The sequence below is a fragment of the Typopeltis vanoorti genome, chromosome 25 (genome assembly GCF_054136105.1).
Source record: "Typopeltis vanoorti isolate ZY-2024b chromosome 25, IOZ_Tvanoo_1.0, whole genome shotgun sequence".
NCBI lineage: Eukaryota > Metazoa > Arthropoda > Arachnida > Uropygi > Thelyphonidae > Typopeltis > Typopeltis vanoorti.
Genome location: NC_143573.1, coordinates 14985867 through 14999561, shown reverse-complemented (window position 1 = coordinate 14999561; position 13695 = coordinate 14985867). Strand labels below are relative to the sequence as shown.

Here is a 13695-nt window from a genome sequence, read left to right as displayed (position 1 = left end):
GTCACAAACAATGTTGACTTACACACATGCACATCCCGAATACTTCGTTTAACTTTATATTTTGATCTATTGTTTGGAAAAATTAGCTTGCCATTATAAAATCTTATATTGCCTTTATCTAAAAATTATATCACTTTTAGAAGATTTAGAAGCGTCTGTACAGGTATGATGTGTAGCGGAACTTCGGATAATACGAAATACTATTTTGTGTGTAAATTTTACCCTGCTGAGATAGAAAAGTATGGACATTTCATGCTGGATGGAAAACGGTAACTAGATATCATCGGTCCACAGTAACACAAGCTTAAAGAGTGGATTGACTCAGGGAGACAGTGAGTTTGTGTGGTGCCACGTTCCTCAGCCACTATTAATATAGCACAATTCGTTATTTTTGGTATTGGTAATTATAAATGATATTAATATAGCACAATTCATTATTTTTAGTTCTTCTTCTTTTGCTATGCCTTATCCCATGTTAAACGAGGTCGGTGTTCCCATCTTTAATCTTCTTCTTCCAGATTCTCCAGTCCAAAGCATCTTCCCGACTCCATCCTTTTTCCCCAACATCTTCCATAATCAATATCTTAAACACTGATTTCCTCACTATTCTCCATTGTGATGCGCACAGCCTATTAAACTTCATTTCTACAAAAACATAGTTTTGTCTTATTTTCTCATAAAAAAAAAATCTCATTTCATTTCCTATTCTTCTTTCACTTCACATATTGAGATCTCCAATCAAGATCAGATTTTTCTTCTTGTCCACTTGCATCTCTTAGTCTTTTCTGCTTATAAATGTCACATCCTGGTTGGCCGAGTGGTTAGTGTATCCCCCCTCTCCTGCCAAAAGGCTGCAGGTTCGAATCCTGCTGTGGGCATGGATGTTTGTGATTGTCTGTGAATATACTAGTGTTGGTGGTGAGTGGTAGATGGAGTTGGTGTAGTTGCAATTCATTGTAGTTGGTGGATTGAGTGGTGGAGAGAGAGGTAGAGTAAGAGTCCTCCCTCAACGAGTCTCTGGACTCCCTGGAGGTGTCACGTAATCCATTCTCTCCTTGACATCCAAAATCTTGGTTACTCTTTTCCAGTTCAAGACACTACTTTTCACTTGGAAATTACTACAAGCGATCCTGTACAGCTGCTCTTAAAACTAATATAAATCCCAAATTCACCAAACTTTAGAATACTGCTCTCACAGTATTCTAAAGTATTGAGGTGGTGCATCAAAATCCTCCCTACAGATGCACAGTGCTATTAAGATAAGGGCAGTTTGTCTGATAGACCCCACAGAGTTACTTTTCAAGGAATAATAGGAAACTATTCCTATATTACTCCTTTTCTGTAGGTATTTTCACAGGCAGTACTCCATCGAAATGGCTATGTAAAAAAAAAAAGGCAGCTACTTTTCAAATGCCTCTGTTTTATGGAGCAACTGTTCTTTAGTATAACTCTTTCTTGTATCATTTTCCTCAAGAACTATCACTACAAGCAGTTCCAGAAATTCCACAGATTTCTCTGCAACTACTTGCCTACATGTCACTGTTGCTCACTGCAGAATAGAGTTCTCTCACTGTCTTCCATACAGTTTAAAAAAAAATCTTCATCCACAGTTAACATTAGTCTTGTCATACATTCTGACCAGAATTTGAGCAGTATGCACTTAAAAATGGACACATTATGGTCTAAAAGAAGTGAATGAATGTATCTTTATTTATTATTCATGCTTAAGAAGTTGTGATCACATTTAATTATGGCATGTTGAAAGTTTTTCACTTGTTTATGCTATAAATTAGAGATGCCAAGAAATTATATTCTTGATTTAATCCTTTATCTAAGTGTAAGCAATGTTTGCATGTGAAGTATCTTCACATGCAAACTGGACTACTTGTATATAGAGATTAATGACTTCACATGAATTGCCTTAGTATCCCATAATGTAAAGCACACATCCTTTTGGGTATGCATAAAGCTATGCATTATGGGAAGGGCCATTACCCAGACCAGTTTCGACCTTTATTGAGGTATGTTAAACTAGGTGGGGAGGGGGATACCTCTCCCAAAACTCTTGAGTGATCTAGAAGATCACTCTAAATCTCACTACTAAACTCATCACTTCTGACCTGAATCACTAAACCAGCCACCAAGCAGAATTTCTCTACTCCCTGGGAACCAAGTGACCCAACGACAAAAGCAAGCCGACAATTGTTGAGTTGAAATGCTAATTCTCTGCAACCAAATTCCATAATATCTGAAACTGCTATAACAACATTCGTTATATATTTCTTAGTTTTAACATGTTCATGATGAGGTGGTGTTTTGTCCGTTTATCATTCCGACGTAACTTCTCATTACTGTTTGTGTATTGCTTCCACATCGCATGGGCAGGCTCAACTCACACAAAGTTTCAACCTTTCGGTTGAATTTTATTGCTGCTTGTTTGCGTGCCGCTTCCACGTCTGGTGGGTGGACTCTCACACACGTTATATGGCATTGGCATGTTAGTTGAATTCGGGGTAGAAGTTTATTTGAAGTTAGCCTTTGTGATCTGTCCTAACGACATTGAAAATTTCAAATGCAATCAAACAAACACTTATTTCATGTAATTGAAAAATTGAACAATAGTTTTTAGTTAGGCACTGTGTTTGCTGGTGCAACATATGGTTTTGCTTGAGTCTATACAGCAGTTTCTGTGGGAGGGGATATGCGATTCCTTAGTTAGTGCTGTTTTTATATCAGTTGTTCTAATTGTACTATTTGTTGAGAAATATATTACACAGATTGCAAATGTCTCTGTACCTTATTCAGTGATACAATAAAACTACTTGTTTTCCTTGCATCTGCAGCATAGTGGCTGTTGGGGTGGGCTTGTTGTTTACTGCAGGGAGCAAGTCACTATCGCCCCAACATGAACGTGTTTAAACATTTTTTCATGTACTAGGTATATTTGAAACTTTTCATTTCTTATTTTCATAAGTAAAATCAGGGGGTGTGAGTTATATTCAAGTAAATACAGTATGAAAGAGTTGTTAGAAGAAGCAAAGATGATGAGTAAAAAAGTAAAGATTGTGAGTCTATTGCCTTGGTATGATAGGATAGAATTGAGAAGAAGGGCCATGATTGTCAATAAGGTGGTGTAAGAGGAATGGTGTGCGGTTTATGGATGTGTACAGTGAATTTAATAGACAAAAGGACTTATATGTGCCCAACGGACTGCATTTAAATGGTTTTGGAGTTAGATGCTTGGAGAAAGTGTTGCTTAGTGAGAGACTGGTAGCTCAAAACCAGAGAAACTAGACATATGTTAGGGAGGATAAAATCATACATGTGTCTGACCACCCTTGTAATAAATGAGCATGAGTACAGTAATGATTATGCAATGCCGAATGGGATTTCACAGGTCTCCAATTTAACACATTAACTGCCACGTGAGTTGTATTTGATTCATGCTACCATATGTTTCCTACTCACATAGCAGTTAATGTGTTGGTAATGACATTACATAACTATAGATACAAAGGGACACTGAAATGCATGTATATGAATACAAGAAATATCAGGAATAAGGGTGAGAAGTTTTTGGCATTGTAAGCTCAGCTTGGCAAAAATTATAGACATGACTGAAAATGATATAGATATAGGGATAGAATGTAAAAAGTATTGTATTTTCATGGAGGATAGAAGGAACAGGATAGGAAGTGTGGCATTGCTGATGATAGCTGCAGAATTACAAACAACAAAATTAGAAGTTAGAGGATATTAGGTCTGAGGGAGATGTGTATCTGGAATGACAGAACATTGAATGCAAGAAATGGAGAAAAAGTAAAAAGCTTGAAGAGTTTTTTTTTTCCTGTTGTTAATGTACTCAAATTATCTACATAAAAAAAAAAAAAGAGAGAAGCTGATTTTGGGGTTCATCTGAGGCTGTCTGGTGTGAGATAGAGTCAAATAGGACAAAATATGTTGTTGGGTGCTGCTATAGACCAGGGAACCCACAGGAAGATATAGATACCATGTATTGGCAAATCAGCACAATGAGTGTAGGCCGAACAATTATTATGGGAGAGTTTAACTATGGGGGCATCGATTGGAGGGAGGATAGGAGGCATAGCAAGATGGAAGTAGGATTTATACAGTTGCTAAAGGATAATTACAAGAAACAACATGTTATAGAGGGGACAAGCGGTTTTAGGGTGTTCCTTATCCAAGATACACTCTGCCTCCAATTGGGGAGAGTGATCATGTGGTCTTGTTCTGGGAAGTTGCCAAACATAGGGAATTCTCTGTCAAGAAGGGGTTTATGTTCAGTTATAAGGCTGGTGATTATGGGAGACTCAGGAGTCATCTTGGAACAGTGCCATGGATGAGAAGCTACAAGGAAAGAATGTTAGTAGTGCATGGCAAGTGGTCAGAGATTGCTTAAGGATAGCAGTATGAGACTGCATTCCCAAGGTCAGGAGGATAAACCAAGTTGGAATTAAGTAGATGAGTAGGGATATAAAGCAAGAGCTAAAAAAAAAAACATTGTCAAGGAAAAAATATAAAGAAAAAAGTGATCAGTATACTCTTGAGCAGTACAAAGTGCAAGCAAGAAGGGTGATTAGTATGGTAAGGAAGGCCAAATCAGATTACGAGAGAGAATTAGCCAAACAGGTCCAAGTAAACCCCAAAGAGTTTTTCATTATGTAGAAAGTAAGAAGAAGAAGAATGACTATGGCAGAAAGTTTTTTTACCTTGGGTATACTATACGTTAAAGATAACAATAGTTGAGTGATCATTTTGCAAAAGTGTATCATCCAGGTGGTGATTTTACAGAGATGCATGTCAACATTGAGGTAGATGAACAAGAGTTGTTCAGCATTTAAAAAATATGAATGTGAACACAGCAGTGGGTCTGGATGGCATATCAGCCCGTGTACTACGTGAATGTGCAAGAGAATTGGCCTTGCCTCTGACGAAGTTGTTCAATCTAAGTCTCATCACTGGAAGGTTCCAAGGGAGTGGAAAGAGGGTAAGATAGTACCATTGCATAAAGGTGGCTCCAAGACAGAGGTAGCAAACTTACAGACCAATTAACATATCAGGAGTGGTTGTTAAAGTATTGGAGAAGTTGGTGTAAAATACAACAGTGGGTGGATAGGGGTGCGATTCTCTATAGTGGGCAGCATGGCTTTATAAAGGATAGGTCCTGTCTTAGTAGCTTATTCACATTTTATAATAAAGTGACAGCAGATTTAGATAAAGGTAATGGCTACACCATGATACTGCTCGACTTTTCCAAGACATTTGACAGAATACCACATGGAAAACTATTAATAACTGGAGAGGATGGGAATAAATATGAGACTAGTAGCATGGATAGGGGGGATGGCTGACGGACAGACATCAGAGAGTAGCATATAGTGGAGTCTAGGAGAATGATGGTGACTAGTGGAGTACTCCACTCCACCATATGCTACTCCCTGATGTCTGTCATATATATATCTGCTATATTTCCCTATGTCATTGATATATCTGCTATATATATCAATGATATAGGGAAAGATTTAAGAGGAGATATTCAGTTGTTTGCTGATGATGTAAAACTGGGGAGAGTAATAGTTGATAAAGGCGATGTAGTTTCCTACAGGATGATTTAAATAAATTATTATCAATTTAGTGTTTTAAAATGTATGGTTATGCACTTCAGGTTGAAAAAGTTGGTGTATCATATTGATGGTATTGGTTTGAAGGAAATTGATGAGACTATCGACTTGGGGATAATGGTGGACAAAGAGTAGAAGTTCAGCAGGTATGTTGCAAAAGTTGATAAAATAGCTCAATAAATTACTTGGATGTTGAAAAACACTGTAACAAGTAAAGATAAGGAAGTTATCTTTGCTTGTTACTGTGTTTGACTAATCACTCTAACATGAGAAAACCATAATATAAGTTATTATTACTACTATGGTTATCGAAAAGTTGATTAACAGATTGAAATACAGGAAACATAAGTGAAGAAACTTAAATAACAGTTTTTATAATTTGATACCTGTATGTTTGTTGTGAGAAGAAAGAAAAACAAAAAAGACACTAAAGAATTTAAATCTATACTAAAATCTAAACTATTTAACAGCTCACATGCCTCTGGTTCTGTCAGTTCTTGTAGTATTTCTTTTCTTCTGTGTTGCACAGCTTTGTTCATACAGCAACATATGCTGGCAATTTATTGTTTTTAATAGGCTCTTTGTTCAAAAGAATTAAAGGGTCATGAAAATATTCTATAACCATAATATGAAAAAGTATACTACTGTATCACATACAAAATTCTTAGGTAAGCCTATATTGGACAAACAGGATGGATACCTAACATCAGATTTATTCAGCATATTCTATTGAGATACGTTTACAGAAGTGGATATAACTCAGCTGTGCAACATGCACTGAATCTCAACAGTTTTGGCTACCTCATGCTACAGCAGTCTGTAAATATCTTTCCAGTTGCTTAATTAAACTGTTAATCTGTTGATTATTTTTTTTAATCTTCAGATATATCATTGATTTTTGATATAGCAAACACAATTATAACATATTACTGAAAAGTCCTATCTAAGATGCTCTTTGATTGGGACTATTCATTAGTTTCATTAATTTTAGTAAGTTCATTAAATCCCTTGGCAGAATGTTATTCTGAAGGAAGTTCACTATAACAAGCTATTCTTGAAATCCGTATAAGTTTGCTATAGTGAAAGCTAACTGCATTGCTCTGATTTCACAGGACATTCAAACATTCAGGCCAAAGTCATCCAACAGAGCACTCTCAGAGTCAGAACTCTAGGAAAATTAGTTACAATAGAAATTACATGAGACAGTTGTTTTCTTTCCAGTAACATCCAAACTTGAATACTTAACTTTTTCTTTATTCTCTGTTTAATTCAGCTATTTTTAATGAATTCATTTTGTTATAAATTCATGTTCATATGATAATTGAGAAGGGGTGTATTAAAACTTACAAACTAAGCAAAACGAAACGAATACACCCTACTACTTTCCCAAATGAAATAGCATAATAACCTCTGGAGAATGACAGATGTATTTTTGAATATATTTAATCTTTTTTTTTTTTTTTTTGAACAGTAGAATGTTTTTAACCATATCTCTGTATGTGGTATAGTGTATACCATAGAATATGGTATAAATAGGCACGTGTACCTCTGTGGAAATGACGTTTCCATCCATAGCACTAGGCTGCCTAAAGAAAGAGTTTTCTAAGTTTGATTCTAGTTGCAAATCAGAGGAACTTTTTCTAAGCCTTTCTTTGACTGGTTGCCGAGTTAGTCAGTTTCTGGCTGGCCAGTTGTATTTCTCCTACTTGCCGAGTTTTTAATCCTGCAACTCATGAAAATTGACTGCAGAACCCACGCTATTTCAGACAATAATATGTTTTGTTTTTGTCTGAAATTGTGTTCTTCACTGGATACTATGTTGGTTTTGGGCCCACTATCTGTGATTGGCTAAGGGTGGAAACTGTCTGCCCCTCAATCTCCAAAAGTTAGAATTAAAACGGGTTTGCCTACTCCCTTTGGGGAATAGAAGATTTTTGCAGATTTATTTATTTATTTTTATTTCCCATATGCAAAGTTTCAATTTTTATTCAGTTTATTTATTTTTTTTTTTTTTATAGTTCTTATTGATTTTTCAGTATAGATGTGGAAGAATTTAAAGATATCCATCTTGTCTCTGCTACTAATTACATTGGCCTTGCAGAATTAATAAATGAGGTTGAAAAAAGGTTAATGCAAAATACAGGTCACCTAATCTCTGTGTACAGAGTTCCTTCAGGAGGAAAAGAAGCTAGGTAAGCAGAATATTCCATTTGGGATGATATATAAAATAGAATGAGAAAACTGTAATGTTTTACTTATTATAGCTGCTATGGTTATTGAAAAGTTGATTAACAGATTGAAATACAGGAAACTTAAGTGAAGAAACTTAATCATCATCAAATTCCTGACATGTATCCAAAAGGGGTGTACAGGATATGATACTACTACATGAAAAATTTACATCATTACTAACTTCCTATCTACAATTTTCCTCCAAATCAGTCTGTTACTTGTCAAGACTCCAATATTATCATTATCAGAGCTTATATTTCTATAATCTAAGGCACATTGTACTGTATCAATCCACCTATATCTTGGTCTTCCTCTGGGTCATTTTCTTGCCAGCCTGGCAGTGAACACTTGTTTTGCTAATCTTTCCTCGCCCATTCTGTTTAAGTGACCATACCACCTGAGATTAGCTCTGCAAACGCATTCCTGGATGCCAACAATGTCAAGTTCTTTCATAATATCCTCGTTTTTAATATGTTATTGCCATTGATGCCATCTGTTCACATCTCTAATATTTCTCAGGACTCGTGTCTCTAGTCTTGGTCAAGTGTTTTACTTCCGAACCAGCTTTTCGATCCATAAGTTAAAACTGGTTTGAACACTGTCTTGTATACAGCTAATTTAGTCCAATCAATTTCTCACTTATTCCATATGAATTTATTCAGTTGACTTCCTACCATACCAGCTTTGTTGGTTCTGTTGTCTATTTCCATATTTGATTTACCATCTTCATTAAAAATCGTGACTAAGTAGCTGAAATGCTTTACTTGTTCCACAGGTTCTCCATTCACAACACAGTTGACATTTTCAACAATTCTACCTATTTTTATTGTCTTTGTCTTTTTAATGCTGACCTTCATACCATATCTATTACAACAGTTATTCAATTTAGCCAGGAAATCTTGAAAACTTGTAGCAGATTTATTTAGCAGTATATCATTGTCTGCATAAAGCAAAGAGCATACATTAACATCTCCAATTCTGATATCATGTTTAATACCACTTTCCTTCATAGTGTTATCCATGTAGATAACGAATAACAGAGGGGATAATGTACATCCTTGTTTCACACCAGGTTTAACATTAAACCATCTTCCTGTACTTCCTTCAATTCTAACTGCTGACTTACAACTCAAATAAAGACTAAGTATTGCTTGATATAATGCCCCATTGACACCATATAACTGTAGCATATTGAATAGCTTCTCTCTTGGCACCTTGTCATATGCCTTTTCCAGATAGACAAAACTTAAATATAGATCTTTGTTATATTCCTATGATTTATCCACTATTTGTCATAAAATGAAGATCTGATCCTGACTGCCTTTATTTGGCCTGAATCCAGCTTGTTCTTCACCAAGCTTTTCTTCCACAATTCGTCTCAGCCGTTTCTCAAGTATACTTGCACAGATCTTGCCAGGAACACTCAGTAGGGAAATACCTCTGTAATTCTCACATTCAGTTTTATTTCCCTTTTTATATATGGGTACTATTAGAGTTCTACTTCAATCATCGGGAACGTCCCTCTGTCCAGGCATTCTGAACTATGCAGTGCAGGCCACTGTAAGACTTTTATACCACCATACATCAGCATTTCTGGTCAATTATCATCTACTCCCACTTCCTTTCCACATTGCAAGCCTTTGATGGCTTTTTCTACTTCAAGTATGGGTATGTATTCCTGACTATATGCCTGTTGAGTGTTTTTTACCACTGTGCTATCACTGCTTGTTTCATTTAGCAATTTTTCAAAGTAATTACTCCATTCTTCCAGGATATCTTTTTTCTCCTGTTTTCATGTCACCTTTATCATTTCTAACTCCTTTTACAGCACTCTTTCCTCCATTTCTAAGCTTCTTCAACAACCTCCAGAATATCTTACCACCTTCTTGATATTTATTTTCTATGTTCTTGCCAAAATCTTCCCATGACTTTTGTTTAGCTAGTTTTACACAGTGTTTAGCATTCTTGCATTTGTCTCTGTATTCTCTAAGAGCACAAGCTGACTTATTTGCCAGGAACTTTTGATATGCTTTCTTCTTTTCCTTCACTGCCTCTTTAACTTCCTGTGTCCACCATGGAGTTCTGATTTTTCTATCCTTGCAGACAACCTCACTGCATGCCTCTCTGGCTGAATCAATCAAGGTTTTCTTCAAGGCTTGCCACTGAATCTTTAAGGTTTGGTTCCTGTTCTCAAACTCTTTCATTTTTTTTTTTTTTTTTTCAATAATCTGTGTGTATTTTAGTCTACAGTTCACATCTGAGAGCTGCTCAACTTTTATTCGCTTTAAACTTTCGTACATGTTATTCTTTTCAATGAAATTCAATTTTAATCTGCTCAAGACTAAATAGTGATCGCTTCCAATTTCAAATCCTGTGTACACTCTGGTGTCCTCCACCAGGGAGAAAACATCACTATCAACAATAACATAGTCAATGAGACTTTTCTTATTCCTTGCCTCTTCTCTCCATGTGAATTTGTGCATATTTTTATGTTGGAATTTGGTGTTAGTAATAACCAGTCCATGTCGTGAGCAGAAATCCAACAGGTATTTGCCATTATTATTAGCTTTGATCAACTTAATTAACAGTTTTAATAATTTGATACCTGTATTTTTGCATTGTGAGAACAAACAAAAACAGTATTCTCATTGTTGTGCAAGCAAACAAAGGCAGACAATATAACAGTTACATTTGGTAGAAATAAATATATAGAGGAATAATAAGTTGTATTTTTTTATTAAGGTTTTAGTATTAATATTTAGTTAGATTATTAGTTTGTGTTTAATTAAATGTAAGTATAGCTGAGTGTGCATTTTTATATATTAATTTGTGACATAACAATGGAAGCCAGTAGTCTTGTGCGATGCACCATGTGTGAAATGTATCATTAGCAAATATTGAATCTTATGGAACAAAAAGCAGAGATTGATATGAGAATTTATCAAAAATATGTTCTAATTAGTCGGATAGAAGAGTAGTTTGAAGTTTTGAATATAAGCAGAATTTCTGATGAAGGATCATACATGATGAGGCAGGTAATGACATGCAAGAAAGAACATGAGTGAATGGAGTTAGAATGCATGGGAGTTGTAGGGGTGGGAGAAGAGAAAAATGCAGTACTACAATAATGGAAATCTCAGAAAGCTTGGACAAGTACTATTTCATAACATGAAATGAGAGTTGGAGAGACAGGTATAGCACTTGTAATTATAAGGAAAGATAAGAAAGGAGATGAAATACAAGCCAAACCGCAAAAGACCAGAAAAAGATCAAAAAAGGATATGGTGATATATATATAGTGATTGTTTGATTACGAGTATACTTGATGAGTGAATAATGAAAAGATGTTTACTGACATTGTAGAGACTAAAGATAAGCAGGTGGAACATGTGAAAGATAGCATCAGTTGAAGCAGATAACTTGAATGGAGATAAATCTGGCATGAGAGAAGACAGCAAAAGAACTTTAAAGAGCAAAGGAATCAAAATTGCAAGCCTGTTGCCAAGGTATGGCATTAGTGCGCTGAGATAGAGCTATAATTGCCGATGATTAACTGTGCAGGAAAAATGTGGATATGTTTACATGTTGATGTTTATTATTTTTGATAGTAGAAAGGATTTATGTTTGCAGAATGAATTCCACTTAAATGGATTTGGTGATAGATTTTTGGAGAAATTCTTGTTGATTGAAAAGAGTAAATATAGGTACTTGGAAAAACTAAGTAGGCAGGGAGGCTGCATGAGAGCTTGGACACATGCACTAAGGCAAGAGATTGAGATTGTTATGATAGAGAGAAGGTGGTTAATTCAGATAAGGCTAACCACCTGGGTATCAGTCATCTTTGCACTTTAGTTTAAATTGGTCCATTGGCCGTTCATCTCTATGAGATTGGTGAAAAGGAAAACTGATAGCCTTTGGCTATATGATAGCCAAAGGCTATCAGTTATCTCTCTCTCTCTCACATATATTATCTGTCTTTTCTTTCTCCTAATATTATCAGGCTCTCTTGCACATCTATACTAACTACTCTAGGCCTATGATGAGCACCCCTTTTTCACCTCAATAAAAGTCTAAACCAGTCTGGGTAGTGACCCTTCCATTAATGCATAGCATTATACATGTCCATAAGGATATGTGCTTTGCATTATGGGATACTAAGGCAAGTGATTAGCGTATATCTACAAATTGCCCTGTCCTGAAAATACTTCAGGCACAAACTTCGCTTGCTTACAATTGGGTAAAGGATTAAACCAATAATATAATTTCTTGGCATCCTTAATTTCTATTCAACAGGCCAAAGGAAATCCCAAAGAGTTCTTTCGTTATGTGGCAAGTAAGAGGAAGAAAGACTATGGAAGATTAACCTTAATGAGTGATGACTGCCACGAGGAGACAGAAGCAGATAAAATAGTTGAGTTTAAGGGTATATCATCCTAGTGAGGTTACTGCTTTAATCTATATGACATATAATAATGTGGGAACATATGTGGATGAATGGGAGGTTCTTACGATATTGCAGAATCTCAATGGAAATACAATTGTGGGATTAGATGGGATATCAACTAGGGTTTTGTGAGAATATGCAATGGAACTGGCAATGCCTTTGACTAGGTTTAAGTCTCAGCTCTAGTAGAGTTCCAAGGGAGTGGAAAGAGGGTAAAATAATTCCTTTACATAAGGGAGGTACTAAGACTGCAGAAGAAAATTATAGACCAATCAGTATCTTAGACATGGTGATAAAGTACTAGAATAATTGGCATAAAAGAGAATTCAAGAATGGGTAGATAAAAATATGATAATGTATGAGGATCAACATGGCTTTGTGAAGAGTTGGTCATGCCTTTGTAATTTACTAACTTTTTATAACAGAGTAACAGCTGAGTTAGATAAAGGAAATGGGTAGACAATGATTTTGCAAAGGCATTTGCCAGAATACCACATGAACTCTGTTATTCAAATTAGAACAAATGGGAATGGAAATAACACTGGTTAAGTGGATAAGAGGGTAGCTGCTGGACAGATATCAAAAAATGGTATATGGAGGGGCAGAATCGAGGCAAAAACAGGTGACTAGTGGTGTGGCGGTGCTAGAAGATTCAGTTCTGGGACCGTTGTTGCTGTTTGTACATAAATGAAATAGGGAATATTCAGTTGTTTGCTGATGATGATGTGAAATTACGTAGAGTAATGAAGGCGATGTGGAGAGCTTGCAGGATGATTTAAATAGGCTGTTAGTGTGGGCAGAAGTTAATTGGTGTCAGTTTAATGTCGAGAAATGTAATGTTATGCATTTTGGGATAGATTACAAGCTGTGTATCACAAAGATGGCACTGTTCTCCAGGAAACAGATGAAGCTAGAGATTTGCTAAGGCAACCCATAAGATTACTTGGCTATTCAAGAACATATTAACAAGTAGAGATAAGGAAGTTGTTATTCCTCTTTATAAGGCCTTGATACATTCGCATCTGGATTACTGTGCTCAAGTCTGGTCCCCCCCGGGTTTCTTGGGAATGAGGATTCAGAGGCGAGTGACTAAGATAGTGAGTAGCCTATGGAATGTTTCCTGTTGAGGATAGATTAAAGTTGTGTAGATTGCAGAAGTTGGTAGGAGAAAAAGAGAAAAAATATAGGATAGATGCAGGGGAAATGTTTCAGCACTTGGCTAGGGGGTTATCCCTGGTTAGTAGGGGTGTGAGGACTAGATTTTTTACTTGGAGAGTTCTGAATGAGTGGAATGGGTTAGTTAGCCACAGTTAGTTGTGAGTGCTTTGTCTGTTAATGAGTTCAAGGAGAGGTATGATAGATTGCATGGATAAATTG

The 13695-nt window shown here is 36.0% G+C and overlaps 1 protein-coding gene across 1 annotated transcript in view; it reads left to right on the top strand.

The window, feature by feature from the left end:
- Positions 1-13695, top strand: part of LOC150092567 (GTP-binding protein 6) — a 203553-nt gene that overhangs the window by 171619 nt on the left and 18239 nt on the right. Inside the window, exon 8 of the mRNA XM_090414235.1 lies at positions 7679-7834. Coding sequence (XP_090270361.1) covers positions 7679-7834 — 156 coding nt within the window. The remainder of the gene's footprint in view (positions 1-7678; positions 7835-13695) is intronic.